A 27190-nucleotide genomic window follows, 5' to 3' on the forward strand; every position below is an offset into this window, starting at 1 on the left:
AATAAAATAAGTGAGAACTGATTGGTTTCTTGTGTTGTTTGTCAAAAAAAAAAGTTGGATGAAATCACTTTTTCGATTGACCAACTTCACTTTTTTGACATCCTCTCACAGCACAATCAATTAATCAATTAACCAATCAATTCTCACTTTTTATTCATTCGAAAACTGTTGATTCGTGATTGGAATGCAGCAGCAATGCAAATTTCCATTGTTAGATCTAATCTTCATGATTTTAGTCGAGTTTTGGGAATGTGATAGAAATGTAGCTGCAGAACCGGAACTAGCAAAATTTTGAAAGTTATCTATGATAAAAAAAGTTTGGGAACCTCTGCACTAGACTAATTAACAAACCATCAAAACGGAACTTGTCCCTGGTCAAGGTTTCTTTAATTCTATTTAAATATTCAGCCAAGTGACAAATATTGTTTCTGTGATTCTCCAACTTTTTGAATGGCTGTGCAAATCGGGCAGATGATTTTTCCTCTTCTACCTCTATCATCAACGCTGTTATTCTCCAGGGATCCAGAATTTGAGAAGAGAAAACCCAGGCGTCAATTTTTCACAAGAAGGTAGAATGTGGAAAAACAAGTTACCAAATTATGCTATTGCTTTTGATTTGTTGGATATCAAATTGGATACCATGTACAGTATATCATTCTATTCCGATGTTATTGCAATAAGACACTATCACTAGAGAAATGTTTTGTCATGTAAAACGAGACGTAAAATTCATATTTGGAGATTTTTTGGGACTCTGAGAGTCATACTTGAAATTATGTGTCTGCTCCTCAACTACAAGTACATTTACTGTAATATGCAAAGATTACATCAGCTAAAATAATAGAGTCTAGATAAAACGTGACCTTGAAATAAAAAATCGTGATTCAACGCTAGAGAGCAGTCTGTTGACCTGCCGTAGGTTTCATCAAAGGTACTAGGCGGAATCACGAATGCATTGTTGGACGCAACTCATGAATGTTTTTTTTTGGTTTTATTATTCCTCACTAGCCTGATATTTGCCAGTGAAGGGTACAGAAAAAAAGGAGCGTTTTTTCATTAGGCGGCCAATACCAAAGCTTGATTTTGCAAGAGAGCAGCGTTTATAAGCCAGGTTTCTGTCATGAGGGGTCAAGTGGGGTAACCGTACGCACAGGTTTGTTGTACAGGGCTGTGGATAATTATTCGACGAAATTATTTTTGCATAGATATATTATTAATTTTCGTGAAATTCATTTGCATGCTTTATAAAAAAAAACTTTAAATTTGGATTCATTACTACCCAAGAATGGATTTACACTGTCTCATCAATTAAAACGACCAATACATTTGAATATCATCCTCTCCCACAATCAACGCCCTGTAGATCTTTGTAAATTTATATGTTTGAGTTTATGTTTGCAAGAATGTGTCTGAGTATATGTATGTATATGTATGTTGTGTATATGCGTGTGTGTATATATGTATTCTATTCCATTCACAAAACATGTTCCCCTACGTCGATACTATATTTGATTATTTTACACATTGCTTCCATTTTAATCTTTTTTGAATGAATCAAATACCCACGCTCAAGGCTTTTCCTTATGTGGTTTTTGATTTGTTCACTATCTTTTGTCAATAGGTGGATGCATGTATATGTGTGTATATGTGTATGCATATATATGTATGTATATGTGTATATATGTAAATCTAATAAATATCACGCACGAGCTCTGTGAGCTTCAGTGATTTGTTATGTTTATTTGTTTACTTGTTGGATGTTTGTCTTTTATCTTTTTGTACATTTCGAAATAAACATTATTATTATTAAGGTGAAGATATTACGATTAGTCTAATTGTATATATAAAGTGACTGTGAACAGGAGAAATTAATCAATATTTTCTTTTGCGTGTTTTCTCTAAGGTGTGTCGTACTTATTTTTTAAATTTTTGTTTGTTTTGACGGGATAGGGAAAGTATACACGGGTAAGTGTCCGCAGTATTAAAATGCGTCTACTTACCCCACTGAAGTAAATTCAATGTTTCAAGTATTATTTTTACGTTCTAGATTGAAAATGCCTCGCAAATATATAAGAAAATGATCTGATCAAAAAATCTGTACTCAAGAGCAAATTAATACAGCCAAGAAGTTGGTTACTGACAATCATTCAAGCCACATTAGTCTGCAAGCTACCTTGTATTGCAGACATTGTACTTACATTGCCACCTCACAGCAGTCACAAGCTACAGCCCTTGGATAGGGCCATTTACAGTCCTCTGAAAACTCAGTACGCAATAGAAGCTGATAAATGGATGGCACAACATCCCGGTATATCTATTAATCAGGCTGATTCACGGTGGATGGCACATTGGACGTTTCTGGTGAACCAGACAACGGATCACTTTGAAAATTTAATGGAGGGCATATTCGGACATTCTCTAGCCGACTAAAATATTTTCGACAATGCGGTGTTGCCGCTTCTATTAGAAAGCAGTAGCAACTTTGATTTTTCAAATGGAACACTCTGTATATAATATTATTTTTGGAATCTCCAACAATTGCCCGACAACTTTTCTTGATATTTCCCTATACCTATCTGTTACCGTTTTCCAAATAAAAATTAATTTCAATTTTTTTCTTCGAAAATCATGACTTCTAAAAATGCCGATATCTTTTAGTTAAGAAGTACTATGATATCGAAATTTGGTTTGGAGTTAGGTGATACTTGGACACTTCCTACACGTCAGCCTAATCTACGTTACTTCAATACAGGGTGGTAAAAAAATACAGTTTTTTCGTTTGCTTGAAAAAGTTGCTGAAATTTGATTATTTTAAATGGAACACCCTGTATATTATTGAAAATTCGGAAAGCTGCTGAAATTTGCTTTCTTTCTATGTATATCATACCTATACCTAACTAGTCAAGTTTCGGACTTATGAACATTTATTTGTGAAAATGTCCCTTCAGAATGGTATTTCCATTCGGTATTTGGTAAGCAGGCCATGATTACTATTTGACAGTAGCGTTGTGACATTCTCCTAATAATATCGACATTTTCGTCACTTCAGAAGTTGCAAATACCTTCAAAACGATGGAACAAAACTATTCAAACGAAGTTCTTATGAATTTGTTCATTATTTTTGGACAGTGTGACAAAATTATCAGCAGAACATGTAGAAAGTTCAATGAAATGTATCCGAATCTACCGCCAATGAACCTCAAGAAATTTATACGAATTCAGAACAATTTCTTTCTAACAATTCATCTCTCGAACGCACGGGTATTTTGTAAACTTTTTCTTTAAACATTCCCCACAAATAAAAATCTAATGGATTAAGATCGGGTGATCTCGCTGGCCAATTCCATGGTCCCAAGCGCCTCATCCACCGATCGTCAAATAGTCTATCCAGTTCTGCGCTCACTTCTCTTGTGCAATGTGCAGGAGCTCCGTCTAGTTGGTACCAACAGTTTCGATAATCTTCGAGTGGCAGATTATCCACGAAACTGTCTACAGTATTCTCCAAAATATTCAGGTAGCTTCTGGATGTTAATGACTCCTCGTATATCACGTACCTCAATTTGTTGTCCATCAACATGCAGAAGACATTAAAACTAAATTTTTCTTGAAATCCGGCTTCGTTTGTGACGTGAGGATTTTCACTGGACCAATAATGACGATTTTTTCTATTGAAAATCCCTTCTCTCGAAAATTTCGATTCATCAGTCCAAATAATTTTATTTAAAAAAAGTGGATCTTCTTGAATGCGTGTCAACAACATTTCACAAAATTCTACTCTCTGTTGAGGATCTTGAGGCTTCATTGCTTGAATTTTGGTGAATTTATAATCATGCATTTTATGTCTTCGCAAGATTCTTTGAACCGATGAATATTTTATACCCAAATCTTCTTCAGCACTTCTTATCGATGACTTGGGAAATGCGTGAAAATATGCTAAGACATTAATCTGGTTGTCTTCGAAGGTTACGGGTCGAGGCAAGTTTCTTGGTGCTTTTAAAGTTGATCCAAATGCATTGAAATTGTTCTGAATTCGTATAAATTTCTTGAGGTTCATTGGCGGTAGATTCGGATACATTTCATTGAACTTTCTATTGAGTCGATTTAAGACTATGGATGAAACATGGCTTCATCATTTCACAATAGAATCAAAACGAACTTCATCTGAGTGGACTGTACTTGGTAAATAATCCAAAGCGTGCAGTCGACTGGCAAGGTTATGGTATCAGTATTTTGGCATGCGCCTGGTATAATATTCATCGCCTATCTTGAAAAGGGAAAAATCTTCAACAGCGACTGTTAAATAGCGTTACTGGAGCGTTGTGGAGCAGAATTGCATGAATTGAGCTTCGAAGTGTTTCTGCATCCACCGTATTCTCCAAATCTGCTCCCGGCGACTTTTTCCTGTTCTCAGACCTGCAGAAAATGCTCTCTAGAGAAAAAATAGCGCTGATGATGAGATAATCGTCGGAAACTGAGGCCTATTTTGAGGCTAAAGAGAAATAGTACTATAAAAATGGTATCGAAAAACGGTATGACCGCTTTAATTATTGTATCGCCCTAGAAGGCAACTATGTTGAATAATAGTTGCCTTCTATTAAAAAAACTGTTAGCCTACGAACTTTTCAGTCTAACATTACTTATGTATTCAATGTGAGATATCATTCCGATGGATAGATAAACAGAATATTTATTCCCCAAAATATCGGCGTTATATTTTTTACAACATATAATAATATTTTAGCGTCAATGGTAATTATTGGTAAATATAAGAGAAAAAGTGACTAGCTGATAGTTACGTATAAAATATGTGGATTAATATTGATAAGATATCAAATTTTACATTGCATTTGGAGAATCCATCGTGCGTATAGAAAACATGTTTGTGAAATTATTTTCGAGCACATTTTTTAAAAACTTTCGAACCATAGAACAGATTAGAATAGTTTATTAACTACGTTACATGTTCATGTTTGTAGCAAGTCAAGTGTATAGGCTTTCTTAAATAAACATATAAAACAGAAAAGTAAATTGTAAAAATGTAAAAATATTAAGCAACGCAGGGGTTGCCTACGTACATATATAAACAAATAAATATTCACCTATGATAATAGCGGTATTTACAAACTACCACAGTACAATCGATACCGGTGAGTATGTTTCTTCTCGAGTAGACATAGCTGTCCTAAAATGATCGTAGTATTCCAAGACTGAGTAAAAACATTGGTTGAGTAGCATTTTCTTGGTGACTCTTTTGAATTTGGTGATACTAAGCTCTTTAAAATTATTTGGCAGAGAGTTGAAAAGATTGTAATGAACAGAATTCATTTTTGATCGGTCAAACGATAACGGCATGTTTTTACCTTGTCCGCATTTTTTGTGAAGTGTTGGTGTATGTCTGACTGTTTCTCTAGCAACTGAGCATTTTTTCTGATTTCCAGTAGCGTCTGATACATAATATATAATGTTGGCAACGGCATGATACGTAATTTTTTGAATAATGGTCTACAGTGCTCCCAGAAACCTGCACTTGCCAGTATTCTTACAGTTTTTTTTCTGTAGTTTGAAAATTATCATCGAACCAGGAAAGTTCCCCCAAAGAACAACACCGTAGCTGATGTTTGAGTGGAATAAAGAAAAGTACGTCATTTTCAGAATCTCACCGCTTGTGATGTTTCGCAGTTGACGAAGGATAAATATTGCATTAGATAGTTTATTTGCGAGAAGATCTGTATGTTAATGCCAAGATAAAGTACTGTCGAGAGTAATGCCAAATAATTTGACACTTTTGTTAGCTGAACCTACAGTGGTGAACTCAAGATTTTGAGTTTTGTTACTATTCAACTTCAATTTATTTGCTAGAAACCAAGTGTTGGCTTGATTTTCAACTTCTTCCATTACATGTGGAATGTTAGATGATGATTAATCGCTATAATATAAGTCCATTCTAAAGTTGTGTCATGGACACAAAATAAGTCCATTCTAAACTTTAGAATGGACTTATAGGGAGACATAAAATAATATATGTCTTTAACATAAATAACAAAGAGCAGGGGCCCAAATATTGAACCTTGTGGAACATCGTGCTCAACAGATCCAAAATTAGATGTAACACCATTACACGAAACCGCCTGATACCTATTTGAAAGGTATGATTCTATGAGTGACAGAGATATCCCTCTAACTCCATAATAATAAAATTTTTCAAGAAGTATACTGTGTGATACATAATCAAAAGCCTTAGACAAGTCAAAAAGCGTTATGGCAGTGTGCACACCCTTCTCGAATCCTACAACAATAGATCCGACAACATCAAAGACAGCTAGAGAAGTAGAACGATTTTTGGGAAACCTATATTGATCCTGAGAAAAGAAGTTGTTGCTTTCGAAGTAATCATACAGACGCTTTTTCATTATTATTTCAACAACTTTGGAAAAAATAGAGATGATAGATATGGGCCTGTAATTGTCCAGGGAACATGGGTCCCCCTTCTTGAAAACTGGAATTACTTTCGCATATGCTTTTAGTGACGTTGGAATTCCTTATATTATGAATGTGAAAGTTTATGAGGATGGATACATTTTTTTGTGCATGTGTGTTGGTGGCTCTTTCAAGCCTAAACGACTGAACGGATTCAGATGAAACTTCATATAAATACAGTTTATACATCAGAACAACATATAGGCTACAATTTACAAACGTTTTGTGTGATTTTGATATAACGATAAGTATTGAGTAAGTCGGAAAAATTCTTGCTCCCTGAGACCTATCTAGGCGAGCGCTGCCGATACCGTTGGAGTTACATGAATATAATGTATTGTAAGATTATTTATCTTCAATAGTCCTAAATAAGTCCGCGAAAGCATATATTTATGTGGTAGCCACTGTATGCAAAATACTGAGCCATAAATACAATTAAATTGGATACAACACAGTAAGTCATTACGCGTCGCGTCTACTGTAAGTCGACGGTGGATGATGCGCGGGAGTAGAGAGGCGGTCTAAGTATAGGTAACATAATTAGATTATCGAAGCTATTCATAACTTAGTGCAGTTGGCTTTTTTTAGTTAGTAAATGTTTAAAGTAAAAATATAAATTACTAGCTGTTGCCCGCTCCTATATTAACGTACATCCAAAGATACTAAACCTAGAATCTTGAAATATGCAGGTAGGTTCTTTGTATAGCGTAAATAAGCATCCAGAAAGGGATTGAGGAATTTCCACCCCAAGGGGGAAAATAGCGGTTCAAAGATTGTATTGAATATCGTCAGTATTGAAGTTTTGGATTAATAAAAAAATATTGTAACTATGTTTAAAATGATCTGTTACAAAACTTAGTGTGACAAACAAATTCTACGCGCGGGCAACAACTAGTACGAGTTTATGAAAATCTCTTGTCACGTGTTTGTGGTCGCACTTTCCCAGAACGGCTCGACCGATTATTATGAATTTTTTTATGTATATTTTCTAGGTATGAGAATAGGTCGTGAAGTATATTTCATAATTTTTTTTTCATTTGGCTCCAAATTTAATACTCTAATAGAAATATTTAATATGGTAAGACAATGTTTACTAGGTCAGCTAGTATCGTTATGAATTTCAATGCTATAATATATAGAGGTCTCTGTCGTACTTGAGTACAATGCACATACAATTTTGTAGTTTGCGAAGTAATCTTTGTTTGAGTCTCTATGGTTCAAACCAAAAACTGTTTGATTTGCTTATATCTTTATCAAGATTATTGAGGTTGCATCTACAGATTTGTCCCAAATTGAGTTTTGGAAACTTTCTCATTCATTCATATTCATTCTGATGGTTCTAATAACAAAAAAATTATTTACTTCGTTTTTGATCATTTTGATCTTCATTTTTTCTATTGGGCTTGCATTGAAAGCTTTGAGTTTTACTCATGTTAAGAAAGTTTGTTGGTTCTAAACCAGTGCTTGCGTCATTAGTAAGAAGCAAATGGATGGCAAATGGAAAATTAATGACAATGTCGTTGACATAGATAAGAAATAACGTGGGACTGAGTATTATTTTGAGCTAGAATTCTGAATGGAATAGTTGAGTTTTGTTTTGTGGAAACCACCGGGTTCTATACTATTTTGACTATTTCATTCACGTTTTTGACTCACCTACATAACAGTATGGCATCGAAACGCCAATAAATCACTGCATTCCATTCACACCAACATCGGGATAATATAGAAATACGCTGAAAAAAATATTATCTAAGGATTTCTTCGAAAATACCGTGTTGTGTAATGAAATTTCGAAGTGATTCACCTGGGAACGCCACTGCAGCGTTTATGAGTGATAAATTTGGCAGGCAGCCCTGATCCACGACACACTGTGATTCATTTGGCAAAACGCCACCTCAGCCAGACATTGCCACCGATTTCGAGCGTTTTAAACCACTATTTTAATAGTTTTTTATTTGAGTCACATGAAAAAAAGCGAGGATCTCTCTCTCTCCGCGAAAACTTTGTAGTATTCTGAAAATATGTGGAAATTCCAGGTGGTAGAACGGACGTCTGAGAATTTCGTCTGTGGGTTGTTTCAGACACTGAACTGTCAAACATATTCGGACTCCAGACTGTTGGGAGTGTTTCATAAAAAAACAATTACAATAGACCAGAAATCATTTTTATGTAAAATAAGGTTTAATTAATGCTACATAGATTATAGTTTTATGGATTTCAAGTAACCAAAATTTGTTTCGTCTGTTGCGTAGACATTTTCCGTACGTTTTCTTTGATATTATTGTGTATTCTGCCCTTTATCTTACATTATTGCTATTGAAATTACATCATCATAGCCTAAATCATTGTTGATACCTTCAACTAGAGATGCGACGATCTGACATTATTGAATATTGAAGGTGTTAGTAATTGCAACCCACTGACCTGTGAGAACTGGTTTTTAGGTTGTTGTTATTGTTCACCACTTTTATTTCTGCACTAAGAAGAAATCGTTATTAAAATGTTGCTAGTATCAATCAAAAAGTTTGTCTGCATATTTGACTGGGGCTCAGTTTACTCACCACAAATGAAAAAATAATTTTGACACCTTTTGTCACTATTAAACAAATAATTCAAAGCTCTACTCATAAGTTAACTGGAACAATTACGCTGCGAAATGGGTCAACTTTGTTGAGAATATACTCATCATTATTAAACTTTGGATTTGTCATAGTTAAATGCAGTACCTAATGTTGTTGAATGCTTGCCATATGCTACTGTATATAATCAGATGGTCTGTAAATTGTTATGGTCTTCGTTATAAAGGAATTCTTCGTACAGTCAGTGACCAGTGAATAGTTATGTTCTTATTCTGAACCAATTTCAATAATGTCACCGAAGAGCCCCTTCATAAGGGTTTTTGCGTATGTTATTCTAGATATATTTATTTCTGACCGGGATATTATAAGCTTATATCGTCATCGTTACGCTATCAATAAAAAGGGTCATAACTCCCTTGGGACATTATAGATTTTATAATTCCCTCTACCTTTCACAAGTAAAAATAAATAGAAATGAAAACTGAACCATATTTTATTTATTCACGTCATTACAAATAATAAATGTACAATTTTGAAATGTTCCCTGAAAATTACTTCCGCCACTGGAAACAATTTCTTCTTTTGTATGGCTGGAGCTTCTGTTCACTACAGTCGAGGTACCTGCCTCTTCTGATGACAAAGTAGACAACATACGCGCCGTTTTATTTCTCAATTCGATGCTATCCTCCAAATACCCCTCCGCCACCGTGGAACTTTTCCAACCTCCGTGTCTTTTTAAGTTAGTCATAGTTGCTCCTGCATTGGCTAGAGCAGTAGCAGAAGTGCGACGAAGGCAATGTCCCGTATAGGAAGATGAGTTTGGCAATCCTAAATACATTGCGATTTTGCTGGGGATTTTCCCAAACATGTTTTTTCCAATTGGCTGAGATGTACATTTATTTTGTCGGAAGCTCAAAAAAATCGTTCAATACCTTTAGGACACAAAGACATATATAGTCTTAATAAAGGCAAAGCGGAGAAGTCTTTTTCATCCACCAGTAAATTTCTGTAAATTTCTTACACCAGTTTTACTTTCCGGTACGTTCACTATCATAACGGAATCCCGGTCCTCTATATCCGATATCTTCATATTCAAAAGTTCCTGACTTCTGCATCCTCCAAAATAACCCATAATCAAAACAACCTATAACAAAAAAAGGAAATAAATACACACAAAAAGGAAAATAAGAAAAAAATTACCTTATGCAATAAATGAATATCATTAGGAGCGTCCTTTAGGAATCTGATAACATCTTCAGGAGATAAAACAGCAGACTTTTTCGGCTTATAACTTTTACTCTTCCGTTTCAAAAAAGCCTGTAGTTCATTGAACTTGGTGATATCTCGTTTCTCATGTATAGTCACCATCGATTTTAGCATTGACCATTTAGTCCATAAAGAATTCGGACTATACGTTTCTGACTGAAACGAATAAACACAATTACTACCAAATCTACCGAAAAACATAGAAAATTCCTTACCAGTTCTTGAAAATATGCCAGAAATACTGTTTCAGTGACATCTTTTGGCATAACATTTTTCCGTGTCAGCCAGTCCAGATATATCTTGTATTCTTTTTGGTATACGGCTTCACTTTTCGATGGAATTAATGATTCTCTTGCTTGTTCAGCTTTTTTCAAAATATCCTCCATTATATTTGGGGTAGAAAACACGTTTTCACCGCAAACACAGCTTGATAACAAAGTTCTGTTTATAAACAAGTAACATAGCAACAACCTAGCAACAAGAAAACTCTACTATAATCAACGGTACCTGATTCAAATATACCGGGAAGGTAATGAATTGGTACATTTTTCCGTTTCAAAAATGAACAAAATTTTATTGAAATCGGTCAGAAATAAAATTATCTATGTACCACGGGAAGTAATGAGCCTTAATAACCTCAGGCAATTGCTGTCCCTCGGGCTAGAGGCCCTCGGGACGCAAACTTTGCCATCGGTAATTAAGGCCCTCCTAATTCCCTTGATACATAAATAACTATTTTCCGTACTTTTTATTCTCATTCGTTTTTGGGACTCTTATTGACTTATTCATTCTATATCTACCCGTCAGTTAATTCAAAGTTTTCAGACCAGTCTTCATATCACTTATCAGTGCAGTATGATTATGTATGACGTATGTATGTTGGATGACGTAAGAGTTCTTAATGACGGCCGCATCCTAAGGTGTGTGTATCCATGACGAGAGCATGTATGACTCTGATCCCATTTAGTGTCACTCGATACCTTCGAGTTACTAGCAGCCCTCTTGTTGTAGAAAACTTTGTCACAGTAATGCGGGGCTATGCCGAAATGGAGCTTCTTCCCCTTGGTACTCTTAGGACCCCCCTTTAATGAAGCAATTAAACTATCCGACTCCAAGTCTGCAGAGGAGATAGCCGTCGACTAAATGATTCGAACTGTCCTCCATGTAATATCGAACGAAATATTGACGCTTCTCAGTCCTTCCAACCTAGGAGGTTACGTGGTACAGTCAAAGATCAACCTATCGCCTTCTCTGCAGCAGCAGACTTTGCATCAGTAAAGGAAGTAAATTTTCCCGGGAAGGTTAGCGAACGCTTATACTCAAACATTGATTTACCCCAAAACAAAGACTTGAAAGCCCTGCATAATTGAATCTGATGAATCATCATGTATAACTGATTTACAGATACCCTCATACGGAAAGGTTCCTGCGGTCATTATGGCAAGAATGTTGATCCTCGAATATTCGACAAATTCATTATCGACCAATTAACTGAAACCTTTTCAGTGTGCCATAATTGCTACCGTAAAAATATTCCAGAAGGTAGTCTACAGATAGGATTCCATAGCTGCAGGTTACCTGATATGAACTTCTGACTGGGTATCAATTACACCAATGACAACTGGTGAGAGAGGTTTGGGAAATAAGTCTCCTACAGACATTTATGTTGCTCACCTACCTGTCGAAAGTAGTCGCAGATTGACCGCCGATCAGGTCCTCATTAGATTCAGGAAAATGTACCATGAATCATCAACCTTGGCAGTGATTATCTCCACAATGAAATTGAGACTCCGATATTAAAGCAGATACTCTGTGCCGGAACAGCCTTGGTTCTCAGATTCTCGCTCGTGCCAGTTGACCTGAAAGATCAGTCACCAAACAAAGTAAGTGACTTCGTTGAAAAGCTGGGTGTATTTGGTTGAACTTGAATAGGTGTGAGAAACCATGAACTATTGTAGATTGGAGTGGAAGGTCGAATAGACCCAATGACTTTGAGCGTTTCATACAATATGGTATCCTTTTCTCCGATCTATTGTGTCAGAAAACTAGAAATATTGACAAAGAAAAATTTTTACTTCAAAGAAGTAGGTTTACAATTTCCGAGAGATATCTTGGAAATAATTCCGATAAATTTTGCTTCTAATCGTCGTAACTTGATATACTGTAATGTTCTTCAACCTCCTCTAGTGTTTTGCCAAAATCCGAAGAAATGTTCTGTTCCAAAGTTAATCTCCGTTGATCTCACTTTCTGGCGATGAAATCTTAACGTCAAAATAAAGATATGATGTAACGCATCTACGATAACCACCAGCAATTATTTTTTACCCGTTAATGAGGTGTTCGCGAAATGCCGAATCAAAAATAATAAACTCGCGGCGGGAGTTAAACAAACAGATGAATATAGAACATCTTTGTGATATAAATCCAGGTAGTCTGGATACGAAGTATAATAAATAAACAGAGCACATCAGTTAGAAATGTAGCGAATAAATCCGGCATCCGAACGGGCGGATCACCGAAATAGAGCCAGACAGATTATTAAGAAAGACGCTTTGACTTGAAAGTACTCCGCGTAACTGTTATTGATTGGTTGCGGGAGACGTCTCTGTGATTTTTGGGGTCCCTATGTTTGGAATGTCAAGAAAAAAAATACTCGTATGGAAGCTTTCTTGTGAAAAACATGAAGTGAGTCTAACAGTGAGAGAATGGTTGAAAAAGACTGAAGGACAATGTTCAGGTCGGGGTGAGACAACTTCAGGTAAAGGAGTGCGTTCTTTGCCTCTTGTGAAATAATTTTTTTTGATATGAAATTTTTGAGGGAAAGCAATTATCGGGATTTTATCTTTTCCCAATCTTGTCAGTTCAATCGCATATCTGCGAAATTCTAAAACCTTTGTCTGGAAATAGGGAAAGTTGCATACTGAGTAATTATGATTTCATTGAACATCTCCTTGAATATTTTCGAAAATCTACCAGACAATGCTTTATCAGTACTAGTTGAAATAATAAATATCTCATTTAAAAAAGGAATTTTTTCAAATTTTCTCAAAACGTCTATTGTTATTCCTCTCCATAAAGGTGGAGATATTGGCATCTCTTCTAACTTCCGACCAATCTCTTTAATAACAACACTTGCAAAGATTATAGAAAAACTAGTCAAGAGAAGACTAGTTGATTTTCTCGGGAGAAACCAGATATTAAACAAATGTCAGTTTGGATTCCAGAGTAGAAAAAACACTCATGATGCCATTTATTCATTATTGTACAGTCTATATACCAAATTAAATGATGGAGAGATTGCAGCTGCTGTGTTCTGTGACATATCGAAAGCGTTTAACTGTGTTAGTCATGATATACTGCTTCGGAAATTACAACAGTATGGTATAAGGGGTGTAAGTTTCTGAGCGTAGTCAAATTGTTAAAACGACTAATTATTCTGAGGAAAAAAAAATGAACTGTGGAGTTCCACAAGGCTCAGTCCTAGGTCCACTATTATTTCTTTTGTATATAAATGATCTGACATCTATCGATATTAAAGGAGAGTTCACACGATTCGTTGACGACACTACAAGTTGCCAAGTACTTGGAACCAAGTACAACATTAGAACCTGTTTCAGATCCGGTAACACTATCCGTAGCAGCATCACGAAAACCAGGCCCCCAAACGCGGACTGCGATTCCAAGAATTGCATTTACCGATTACACTGTGAGTGCGGAAAATCCTATATTAGTGAAACTAAGAGGCCATTGAATGTTCGCATTGCCGAGCATAAGAAGCACACACAGCGAGGAGAAACCAGCAAATCAGGAATAGCAGACCATGTTTGGACCCATCAACACAACATCGAGTGGTCCCAAGCGGAGATCTTGCACAGAGAGGAACATTGGTTCAGGAGAAAATTTAAGGAAGCCGCATACATGTTGTCCAACAACGTATTCAGCCAGGCCAGTGTAGATATACGAAACACATGGAAACCCATCATCAAACGAAAAATGACCAACTCCCGCCAAAACGGTCATCTCTCACGGAATCAGTGAAGCGGAAAATGGAAAGTAGAGAAAGTGGAAGTATTTCAAAGACCTATAAAATAGTCATCTCTCGGAGGAATCAGTCCAGTCATCACCCGAAGACGATTGTAGATAACAACAATCGAAACGTTGTGAACTAACGTGACTTGGAATCTCTACACTTTTTTATTTTTTATTATTTTCTTTTTTCATTCGTTTAATTTTTATTTATTCAATTATTATATTTTTACTTGTAGGTTATTTCACTTCAGGTTCATTGTTGCTTAATATAATTGTTATTTTCAACTATTCTTTTTTAATTATTCTTTTTTACTTGTTTCAGGGATTTCAAATGATTTTATATAGTAGACAATGGAAGTCCGAACTAGTGAAATTCATACCTTGACAGGTAGCGATAGCTACTATGTGTGAATTTGTTTCTCGAATTATTTTAACAAAGCTTTGTCAATAAGATGTTAGTCTTCAGACAATGAAGCATATTTTGACTTTGAAAAACTCAGTGGATTATGAATTCAAAATTGCGGTCACTCGAGGGTTTTGATTTCTTGATTTTATACACCAATATTCACGTTGATAAAACTCTACGAATTATGGAAACTAAATTGTAAATTCATATTAATCTGAATGAAAAAATTGAACGTAGAATCTATTTCGGAGTATCTGAAATTAGGTATGTAAGATTTGTATCAACAAAATTTTGGAATAGATCATCCTTGTCACCGATTCTCAGTAGCATTTTGAAAAAACGTAGAGCCAGAAATAGCAGAACGACCTAAAGATACGGTAAAGATATGTATTCACTTTCTCGGACCCACTTAAATGATGTCAGCTCGTTGAATTACTTGAACACTATATAACTCACGATAATATTCACGTCAGGAATAGTTCGTTACTATTTACCAGACTAGTGTCAATCAAAAAGTGTTGTCAGAAGTTTTGTATGATAAAGCAAAGACAGTTTGCTATTCAATTTGTTATGTTCAATATGTTGAAATCATCTAGTGATCATGCAATGAAATGAAATGGAACCCAAATTGATACCAAAGAACCTCACGAAAAAGTGAGAGAAGTCACAATATCCGAAAATTATTTTTTGGCAGTAAATGAGAACTAATTCTATGGAAAAAGATCGTATATAATATAAAATAAGTATATCCAAATAAAGACACTCCCCACACCGTGAGGTAAGTGGTCATTGGGTCCGAGAATCATGTTCCCTGAGCAAGCGCAGTGAGCCAAGAATGACAGCCTTCTGCATCTGTCCGGCTAAGATTTCTGCCTTAGTGCGGCAGGCCGGATGATTTTAAGATACGAGAGTAGAGACGACATCATTCCACCAAGGACTCCAATAATCAGAACAACCATCTTGACAGAGTGGCCTGGTTAGAGTCTGCAGAGTTCGAAGAGAAAATCTCGATATTTTATCCGTTTTTCCTCCCCCTGTCGAACTATATTCGTCTCGTAAGCTGCGAGACAAATTATTATTATACGAAAACTATTACTGAGGCGACTATTACCTACTAAGATGAAAATATGAACCTAAACTAAGTTCTCGTATGTATGTGGGTGCATTTAGGTCATCGAATGTCGCACCTGGACTTTACTTTTTTCGACAGGTTTTGAGAATAGAAACCTGTTTTCAGAAAATTCTGCCATTGTGAAGAATGCTAAGTATAAAAATATCAGAAACACAGATACCAGACGAAGTACTATAAGCTGAGAGTACAATGAGAACACTGCTTCCGTTACCTCACTGCTTTTGATAGTATCCACCGCAGTCATAGGCGAAACGACAGGCAGACCACGGTAAACTTTTTAGCCTTTTTTATGGAAAGTTCAAAGCTTGAAGACATTTTGTCTTACCAAAAAGGGAATTTTCACGTTTATATCCTCTCAATATTTCTGCTAAATGTACTTTATTCAAGTTTATTCTGTCAAAGGGGTGTCTTCTCCCTAAACGATATACAATTAATGTAGAGTGGTCGTTTCTTTTTTCTGTCCTTTAAGGACAGTTGAGGCAATGCATTTGTGGTTCAGCCTAACACCATTGATGAGACTTGTGGCGGGTCGAAACAGCGCTGTGTTGAATCATATATCCGTTATGTTTTGGTTCTCAGAGAAAAATAAAATTATACATAATTGTATAGTTCTAATAGTCCAATTTGATTTTGATTGAATATACCCAAAGAAAGTCCTCCACAAAAAATACTTCCATTGACAAAGTTTGTTGCAGTACATGAATATATAGATATTTGTAAAAATATATATAAAGTGACATTCACTATTAAAATACAAACACAGACTTACTTGAACTTAATGATAAAGAGATTTTGTTTACATTACATGTTATATTTGATCCCCAGTAATGATAGATTTACGCACCAGCATACTTCAGTGCTCTGCCATGTGAATATTAAATGTAAAATTATAATAACCGCTGGATAGGTCCTGGAGGACCGCAGGTATGGCCACCTAGGTTCCCAGACCTCATTTGTCCAGATTATTTTCTGTGGAGTCATCCTCAAACATTTTGTTCACAACAACAAAAAGTTCAGTTAGTGACTAAGAATGTAATTATGCTACCAAAATTGAAAAGTAATTTTTAACAAACGTTGGTTTCCATTCACATCTAAAACTGAAACATCATAGCTCTTAAATCATTCCACAACAGTTATTTGAGTTCAACATTGATTAAAAGTTCTTTCGAAAAGTATCAAACTTCATCAAAAGAAAATATAACTTTCGGAAGCCCCCGTATATTGACGAAGTCAACATGCAGCAGAATTTCCTCAGCTGACTTGATTTCTTCAGTGAGAAATTGTTTTTTTAGAACATAGAAATTGAATGATGGCAATTTGCCCTTATTTTCATATTTGCATTTCATGTTCATATTCTGAGAAATAGTCACCAGTGATTTGAAAAACTGTTTATTCATAGCTTTTCTCCAATCTCTGTAGGGCGGAGAAGCGTTCGAATATATTTTTCTTGCATTTTCTATCATGTTGAAATATCGTTCGTCCTACCCTCAGTCCAATTCACACGTTCCTAGCACGATTATACAAAACAAAGTAGGCTTTGCTTTATTGCAACTTGTCAAGCAGCATCAAAAAAGACGATCGAAGTTATTTCACTCCGGAAGAAAGTGCTTGTGTTATTTTTCCAACAAAACCTTCAAAAACTGTAATGCAAAATTATCCAAAATGGTGTTTTTGGTGATGTGTTGTATGTATCTCGGTGACTAGATAGTGTCAACAAATTTCTGGTTTCGAGTCAAACATCAAAACTTCATTTAGTGATACATGTTTCAAGTAGGTATGTATACATTTTGTTGTTGGATTTATCGTAGAAATGTTTCATTTCCACCGTTATATATTGGGTAGATTATAAGTGTGGAACGTTCAGAATAAACTAGAGTTTACTTTCAGTTGGCAGAGTGAACATAGAAGTTTTTATGACGATATTTCCGGGTCATGATTTTACCGGCAGGTGGCTAGAACGGTTTTAGTAGACAGTTTTGAAACTATTATCGTTTTCAAGGGAATTATTTATCAATATATTACTAATGTCTCACTAGGGATTTAATGTACTGTTTTCAGTGTTCCATAAATGCAATATGTAAAATATAGCACCAGTGGTTTTGGTTTCTTTTGAATATGGAATATTAGCAATATGGAATATTGCTAATAACTGTAATTATGCATGGATTATGCTTGTGTCTGACATAGTATAGCTACAACCAGTAGTCTAACTCTTGTCCGAATCTTTGATGTTTGTGTCTCAGTTTTATTTTTTTAGGACTATTGCGCATCCATAATTACCCGCGACGAGTGGATTTGTCAGCGTTTGATATTTCAAACATTGCTCAACAATTGAATAATAGATATAAACTGCTTGACAGTAAAACAAATTTCATGGAAAATCAAATGGGTGTTTAATAGTAATGTAGAATATTTTTTATTCAAATTGTTCCACGCTTTTACTCGCTCCTTGTCTGGTTCAAAATTTGCAATCGATTTGAAAAAAGTTATCAACGAGCTAAAGGGACTTGTAACTTCAAACATAGCTCAGAACTGGATAAAATGCAATATTTTTGCATACTGTATGAATATAATAAAACATATGGAATCGTGTCGAAGAATTTCTAACAAATGAAAAGAATTGATTTGCTTGAAAATGATTAAAAACTTTATTTATACAGTCCGAATGCCTCAATACAGGTACTTTAGGTACTTTAGGTAAACTTGCCTGTATTTGGATTACATCAGGTACTATTATTTGTGTAGGATCTTTTCTAGGTTTATTTTTTCTAGGAGTGTGTCTTGATTTGTTTAATATATTGAATGTTAGGTCTTGTTGTGTTTTGATTTGTACTTGTTTCTCGATAAGTGATTTATGACTGTTAAATTTATGGATGTTTAAGTTTTCCCAAATGTCCATGCGGTTTCCCTTATTGACTTGTTTTATGAGTTTTATGTTCTCTGGTGGGGGGAAATTTCCCCCCACTTCTAGAGAAGATCCAACACAAAGAATAGTTAGTACCTGTTGTAATCCAAATACAGGCAAGTTTACCTAAAGTACTTGAAGTACCTGTATTGAGGCGATCGGACCGTATAAAAAGACCAACAGGATGACACGTTCAGATAGAGTAGGGCCAAGAGGATGATAGCACGACCAGCTGTAGAAAGAGCTCGCACATAATTGAAGATAAGTTATAGAGCTTCAAATCCTTTTTGTAAGTTACATTAATAGTAAAATACTGAAAATAAAAGAAAATCAGTTCCATCACCCATATATATATATATATATATTTTGGTAACCAAGTGTTGCCCATCCTTACACTTGGCTGCACCATACTGATGATGGGCCAAAAGGAGTGCTATGTCCGATATTAACTTCTGTTTCTATATCATGACACTCAATAACTTTCATATTTGTATATATATATATATATATATATATATATATATATATATATATATATATATATATATATATATATATATATATGGCTTTTGAGTATTTATTAGCTCTTCATCAGTAACTTTACAATGAATTGATAAAATTGATTTCAATATTGATTTGACAAATTGTAAAACGTGTGAAACTTACGAAAGTGAAGTTGGCAATCCCTGTCACTTGCCGAGATTTGTAAAAATATATAACAAACGACAAACAGTCTTGGTAAAAAACAACATGAATATAAAGACTTTACATTATGTATTTATTGATTAAATTATTTGAAAAACACAAATTTTCATTAAATCATGGACTACCATGGCGACTATGATGAAGTCAAAGAGGAAGTGACAATTTTTTTCTTAATTCTGAATTAAATGAATGGATGATTTGAAGCTGACAGTAATGAAATTAATGACAGTGATTTTCTCAACCTTGTTGCCAACATACAATGAGAGATGACAAACAAAAACACCAACTATAAAGGGTTGCCAATGTTGTAATAATCTTTAGAAAGGTTATATTAGTTGTTAGAAGTCCCTTGAAGAGGGCGACTTAGTAGAAAAGAATAAATTACGCTAACATGATCAATGTCAGTTCTATAGTTAATTGAACTTGGTTCTTTAAAAGCTTTGTTTTTTAAATTTGATTCATGTTCTAAAATAGTCATATTGTCATAACCGGGTCTGTGGTCTAGTTCAATCGTATGTTGAGCTAGAGTATAGGTTTTTTACATTTCTAATATCGCTTTTATGGGAACAAATTCTGGTTTTCCATTTTCTTTTGGTTTGGCCAATATACATTGTGTTCAAGGTATGCAGTAGACTACATTCGAATTATCTAAAATTGGATCTTTGTCCTTTAATTTCGAAAAAATATCGTTCAATGTGAGTCGATTTTTATATGCAATTTGAAATTTTAGAAAAAATGTTTTCAAATTTATAATTCAATGCTTGAATGTGAGGTAATGTAAGGTGAAAATCGGCTGAATTGATTGATTATTGGAATTATCATTATTATTTCTGAGGGGATCAATATCTATGGATGACCTGTTGAAAATTAATTCATGTAAGAATTTTTTTGGGTAACCACTGTTAATGAAATGTAAAAGTCATTTAAGATTTTCATTGCGTGATGAAATGTGACTTGTTTTTATTACTCTGTTTTTCATACCTAGCAATAGGTTTATTTTTTGTCTTTATTGGTGGTAATATTCATAATGTAGGAACTTTCCTGAAGCACCATGTTTACTATCCTCTTGTTGACTGCATACCCGAACATTATAACGGATTCTTCTTTAACTTAGAGAGTCGGCTAACATTCACACAACAAATAGTACACGTAAACATGACATTTCGGATTCGCTAGATCAAAATTTGAGACAAATAATGATAATTGAAAATAAAAACATTGTCTCATGGTTTTTGGATCTCTAAATTCTAATTCTAAGAATTTGTTATTTCATTAGGTAACTATGCTCAATAGCTCGAAAATAGGATAATAATACAATTTTTGCCTAGATTATAGGTTCTCTTTGAAACTGGTTATTCAGAAAATGAAATTTATTTTTCAGACAGTGTGACTCGTGTGTGTAAGATGGTAAGTATTAAAGTATGAGGTCACATGATTCTTCTCAAAGTCAGTAAAAACTTCTGGTTCTCGGATATTCTTCGATTAGTCAATGGAGATGTTTGGCTGGTTGGACTCAAATCAGGTATTGGTCAAACGTACCGATCCGATTTCAAAATCATTTTTCAATTTATCGAGTTTGAATTTGAAAATTTGTGATGATACTGATCATCGCCAAAAATGTAAAAGAAAATTCACAACGAGTTATATAAGAAGTTATGGAACCGAAGGACTATACTAGTGGAATTGAAAGATGTGACAGTATGAAAGTGGGTGAATGTTGAATTTTCCAACGCAGTGTCCTGGTGCCTGAAAAGGGATGACGTCAAGCTTGGGGGACGAAGAAGAAGAGGAATGCGAAAGCTGGTGATACAAAACTCGAAGGCATCAGGTGTTTTTTTACGAATAGCTGATGGTGAGTACTTTTCATTTTTTCGTTCAACTTGTTGGTTGTTGATTGTCAGAAAAAATACTGAATTAATTCGTTGAGGGTGCACCAAATTCTTCAAGATTTCAGTTTTTCTATTAATTCACTAGAATTAACTGCGTTTACTCCAATCAACTGGAAATAGAAGTACACTCGTACATTTTTCAGATCGGTTTGAATATTTTTGATAAAATATAGGATTACACATTGTTGACATTGTCAAGTGACATTTTATCACTTCAACTATGATGTAATTGGTCGCATTTCTGACGCAAACAAGAGTGACAGTAATTATTGGGTTTCGTTATTCCCTTTCTCGTAATGGAAACTTTTCTGATTTCTTACTATGTATGAATATTGTATGTAGGTTAAATACATAACCTTCATAAGTGGTAGAACAACCCTGTAGTGTTTTACACTGCAGATTTGAACTTCGCCTTCTGGATGTTATATTCTATTTCACCCAATAAAGACTATTATTATTATTATTTAACTCACATGATTTTCAAAAAATGTGACATTTGTTGTAAAAAGTGACAATTGCAGGACTTTTTTGATTTAAATACTCCCTCAGAACTTGATAATGTTTCCCATTTTGTATTTTATCAAGACTTTTCATTTTTTATTTCGGGATTTTATTATTTCATCGAGATTATTTATTTATTTCTATTTATTTATTTATACGGGAAAAACCCCATTACAATGTAAAAATTTCACAGAAAATAAGTATCTAAAAATGTAAAATATAAAATAGGAAGCTACGGAATGTTTCTGCAGCACACAACTATAGACAGCATAAGCATAGAAATTGAAACAGCGTAAACATTCAAACTTGTTACGACCTTATATAAACAATTGCCAAGTTGAATTATTTAATGATTGTTTGGAACGACCGTAAGAAACACCAAAAATGCTTATGTTTTTGTCATCCACTAATTTAAGGGTTCTTTCCAAGGGTGTATGTTTGCCATAATGTGTATGATGGAAGGGTATGTGAAATGAATGACTGTCTAAGATTTCTGTTCGAAGCATGAATGTTGACAGATTCAAGAAATTCAGGAAAATTCATCAATCCATCTGCGTGACTTCTTCTGGTTTGCAATAGTTTCAGTCCCATTTCTTGTAATTAAATCGAACAGTGGCGATTCTAAAAATTAAGGGCGGGGGGGGGGGCACACCATAACTAGGCGCCAAGATTCAGTAAAAAGGCACAGGTATTTGAAGTAATACTGTACTTCCCATTAAGAAAAGTAATAGTATCACAAAACTATAACAAAAGGAATATTTCAATAATAGACAATGCGCACTATCAAAAAACCAGCATACAAAACAAAACATTTTATTACCTCTTGAAGAGCAAACTAAACATTCACGTACGCTGCGCTGTCTAAAATTCGTTTTTTTAAGTTTGTACCAAGAGAAGTGAAATTTTCTGTAATATAAAACTGGAAGGTCTAATAACCCAGGTTGGCAAGGTCCTTTTAGAATTAGTTGACGCACTATTTCAGGAATCAAAATTGTATTTTTGAATAAAAATGGGTCGACGGGATAAGCATCTTCATCGACAAAATTGAAATATCAATTATGAAATGTTCCATGTAAAAACAAAATGTTTTTCCCACCTTCATTCTCAGTAGACATTTTATCAGAATCGTCTTGTTCTTAAGTACTATCACTAACCAAATCCGAATTATAATCTACTTCCGTAAATGTTAAATAAGCAAAACCTAATGAAAAATCGGATTTTGTTCTTACTATATCGGTTGATGTAGATGGAACATCAAGAAATGTTGACTCCGTGTACTGACCGTACTCTCCGTTGTATCAGGCACCGATTTCTCTTCTCAACTTTGTGTTTGAATCAATTGTTCTTTTGTTCCTCTGTAAATATATAAGTTTCCATAATGAATACGATTTCGGATCTTCAACCGAAAATTAAGAACTTACGAATTGAAAGTTTAACAAAAATTTTATTTTGTTTGAGAATGTGATATGGCTGCATATTTCAAATTTTTCTTTTCGCGTAAATTTCGATAATCCGCTCTGGATAATTTATCTTTTTTTCCTAGTGTTTTGGATGGTTTCACACTCATTTGGTTTATATGGTTAACAAATATAAGTTGTTCATCAAAAATTACCCCCAAATCTTTTGTATACGATGTGTATTCTAAGTGCTGATCATTTATGTTTTATGATGTAACGAATTTTCTACCAACTCTTGAGAAGGTAAATATTCACAATAAGAAACAAGTTATTTGTAATACACCACTCATGAACTTTATTAAGATCATCTTGAAGAAGAATTTGGTCATTGTATGACTTTATAGGTCTGAAAGCTTCAGGTCATCGGCAAACATTAAAAATGTACTGTTCTCAAAACAGCATCCTATGTCATTCACAAACATATTGGATAACAGGGATGAACAAGGTGAATCTTGTGGCACTCCAGATGTTATTAATATATCACTCGATTTGCATCCCCCAATTTTAACCTGTTGTGAACCACCAGCCAAAAAACTACCAAACCAAATTACCAAATGTTGTGTAAAACTAAAATTTCCGATCTTCTTCAATATAATATTGTGATTTACTCTGTCGAATGCCTTGGAAACAGTCGACTTATTTCGAGAAAAGCCATGTTGGTTATTGATCAATCTTTCTCTTCATGAAAAGTTGAGTTGATCTGAAATTAACCTGTCGAGTAATTTTGAAATGGATAACTGGCTAGAATTGGAATAATGAAGCTGTGTTTCCAACAATTTGGATAAACTGCCTGGTCTAGAGAATTCTTGAAAAGAAGGTATAGGGGATGAGTAACAGAATATACACAATTTTTTAGAAAACTATTTGGAATTCCGTCTGGACCTGAAGTGAGTTTGGGGGGAATTTTTGATATTCTGGGATTGGAAATACATGAGTTGATATTCAAACAATGTTCTCACCGTGAGAATTGTCGTAAACTGTTGAGAAATATTCAGCAAAACATTCTGCAATTTGTTCCTTATTTGTTGCGATAGAATTTTCATAATGCATTATAGATGGCAAACTACCATGTGATTTCTTGTCCTCAATAAACTGTCAAAATTATTTTGGATTTGAATATAGCGTGGCATTAACGCCTTGTATATAATTCTCAACAAATTTTTGAATTATTTTTACAAGCACTTATCAAGATTAACATTGAAAACAACGTATTATGTATATAATTTTCAATGACAATGTTTGGGGGATTATTCTCCCCTTCTTCAGAGTCTAACTGTAAGGGGGAGTATAACAATGTTAGGTAAATGATGTTCAGATAAGATTTGTTGATATTTCAAGTCTCCAGAAAATAGTATTTTCCTGGATTTTTATCCATACTTTGTGAGCTTTCTATAATTCAATGTCTTATATTCGCATAAAACATATATTTGTCCCTTTGACGCATTGCTTACAGCTAAAGTTTCCGTCGTTCGAATGACGTCAATGGATAGTCTCCAATTAGTCAGTCTGTAATTATTTCTGAGCCGAAACTTGCTTTTTTTGAAACGGTTCTAGGATGATTCCTAAATTTTCCCTGATCCCTGATCCAAATAGCCTTTTTGTTTCTTATTGAGTCATTTGTGATCTGATCCCATACCAAACATTCTGATACCTCCACATGTACCAAATGGAGTGTCTAACACACCCATCTTTTCCATTGCCTGTAATGGGAAATGTTCCTCCTGACGAAAATAAAGTAGTTTTCATAAAAAAGCTCTAAAACAATGCATTTTAAACTTATCATTTCAACCTTTTTCTTAAAGAAATCATTTAAATACTTTAAAAAGATTTAGTCTATAAAAAATAGCTAAGAATTGCACACACCCATTTCGAAATCATTCTTTGACATCCTTCGAAGAAAAAACTGCATATTGATCGTTTTCAGTTCTGAGGCCTAAAGCATATTTGACCTCTGAAACGTTAAAGTAATCTTTAGCTCTATTTTTGATGGGTAAAACTATAAAATACGACTAATAAATAGTTACTGATGAGTAGTCCAGTTTTATTTTTGCGAATTGACGCTGTAACTCATTGGGGTGATATTCTAAAGCCTGATTCCTTGTGGATTTGTGGATTTTCCAGTCGGCATCTAATCTCAGTTATTGCATACACGAAGCACGTTTTTACAGCCAGTACCGTTTTTAAAATACGCCACTGTAGCGCTTTGGTCAGCGTTTAGCGCATGTGAATCGTATACCCTTCATCTACGGGAAAGCCAAAGAAGTCATTACGGAACCAGTTGACTGTTTAAATTTGTTTGGGGTTTAAAAATGCCGCCGCCAATTGGGAATCCCGCCGCCAATTGGGAATCCCGCCGACTGTGAAATTTGTGCTGTTATTCGTTATTCCAGTGCTTAAGGCTTGAAAGCTGCTGAAACGCATTGTCAAATCAGTGAAGTGAATGGGTTAGGTCTTTTAAAGATTACCGCACTAATATTGACGATGAGGAGTCTAGTGGGAGACCTTCTGTTATTTGAGTGAAAACAAATGAACCACCCTCCATACAGTCCCGATCTAGCGCCTGATTAGGCAATGGTTGCCTACGATACGATAAGTGTAATGCAATAAGTGTAAGTAATAGTTTGTGTTTTCACATGAATAAAAGTTTTTTGAGACATTGTGACTTCCTGTTTATTTATTTCAAATCTGTAATTACTTCCTGAAGATGTTTTGTTATCTTGCAGGGAATAGTAATTGCAGGCGGTTAGTTTCACTAAGGGAAAACAGTTCAAACCACAAATGTAAATAAATATATTGAAATAGTCTTGTACATCTAGGATAAGTTCTAGCCTTTATAAAATATATACTCAAATGGCACCATTACTCTTTGGTTTGACATATCGCAGAGAAAGAAAGTGTACTTCAACTTAGCAACTTAGGTACAAAAAAGAATCAATAATCATGATAAATTTCGCAATGATCAATTATTCAGTACAAAAGAGATGAGTGTGATGTTTACTCAAAAAAATCTGAATAATCGAATAACTTCCATTTGGAGATGGTATATATTAATACTAGTTGATGTCGCACTAAGTAATGAATAGCTTCGAGAATCGAATTATGTTACCTATAAAGAAATTCGCAAAACTAACACAGCCGTCAACGACGTCTGCCGCATTCTCGACATTGCATAGTCCGCCCCTCTACCCCCTCTACGTGTCCCATCGTCTTACAGTAAACGCGACGCGTTATGGCTTACTGTGTTGCGTCAAGTAAATCTTATCGTGATAACTTTTAAACGATTCGTCCAAATTACTTAGTGTAAAAAACAAAGTTTATCAATATTGATTACTTAAAACGACAATTGTGTTGGAGTTTGGTGGTGGCCGTGGTGGTGGACGGACGTGCTAATAACGTCCGCCCACAAAGAAGGGACGCGGATGCCATGTGCTATCGTGGGACTCCGTTTTTGTGTTTGGCTATTCCATTATGGTAATTATGGAAATGTGTGAGTGTCATTAAAAAAAAAGCGATGAATAATGGACCCCCCTTTATTCACGCCGGTATCCAGGCCGGGGTGGTTCGGATAACCACGTAAAGGGGGCTGTATATGTGAAAAAAAAACAACCAAAAGGTTTCCCAAGCAGGAGGCGACTCCATAAAAACCAAATTGTTTTCATTAATCAAAGAATTGTTTTTATAATAAAAAAAAAAGTTGGAAGCGAGTTGGAACGACGAAGCTCCTGGAGGAGGAGCATTGGTGAAATGCGCCTGAAGATAGCAAGCAACGATCATCCAAAATAGAAAGAGAGAGAGAGACAATTGAATCAATTTTTATAAGAAGTTGACAGATATTCTAAAA

The 27190-nt window shown here is 34.8% G+C and overlaps 2 protein-coding genes and 1 long non-coding RNA gene across 6 annotated transcripts in view; 1 reads left to right on the forward strand and 2 right to left on the reverse strand.

Moving 5' to 3' along the window:
* Nucleotides 1-27190, reverse strand: part of LOC141486451 (uncharacterized) — a 176584-nt gene that overhangs the window by 37479 nt on the left and 111915 nt on the right. The gene's annotated exons all lie outside the window — the stretch shown is intronic.
* On the reverse strand, nucleotides 9535-10955 carry LOC141486453 (uncharacterized). Its single transcript, XM_074184466.1, has 3 exons — nucleotides 10541-10955; nucleotides 10260-10481; nucleotides 9535-10203 (listed from the first exon to the last, which is right to left on the reverse strand). Exons 1-3 carry the CDS (start codon nucleotides 10709-10711, stop codon nucleotides 10048-10050), a joined length of 549 nt encoding a protein of 182 aa, XP_074040567.1. The 5' UTR covers nucleotides 10712-10955; the 3' UTR covers nucleotides 9535-10047.
* The window catches only part of LOC141486454 (uncharacterized), a 427453-nt gene continuing 417631 nt past the window's right edge, over nucleotides 17369-27190 (forward strand). Inside the window, exons 1-2 of the long non-coding RNA XR_012467850.1 lie at nucleotides 17369-17666; nucleotides 20884-21354. This is a non-coding gene — a long non-coding RNA (uncharacterized lncRNA). The remainder of the gene's footprint in view (nucleotides 17667-20883; nucleotides 21355-27190) is intronic.

This window comes from Leptinotarsa decemlineata, unplaced genomic scaffold (genome assembly GCF_025532065.1).
Source record: "Leptinotarsa decemlineata unplaced genomic scaffold, Ldec_3_MD MMD2_tig00026354_RagTag_RagTag, whole genome shotgun sequence".
Taxonomy (NCBI): Eukaryota; Metazoa; Arthropoda; class Insecta; order Coleoptera; family Chrysomelidae; genus Leptinotarsa; species Leptinotarsa decemlineata.

Excerpts from the sequence above, each read along its gene's own strand:
- LOC141486453 (XM_074184466.1), bottom strand. The coding sequence starts at position 10,711 with ATGGAGGATATTTTGAAAAAAGCTGAACAAGCAAGAGAATCATTAATT. Across the intron at positions 10,482-10,540 it reads TGGCATATTTTCAAGAACTG|TCAGAAACGTATAGTCCGAA; the intron begins GTAAGGAATTTT and ends TATTCGTTTCAG. Across the intron at positions 10,204-10,259 it reads ATATTCATTTATTGCATAAG|GTTGTTTTGATTATGGGTTA; the intron begins GTAATTTTTTTC and ends TTTTTGTTATAG.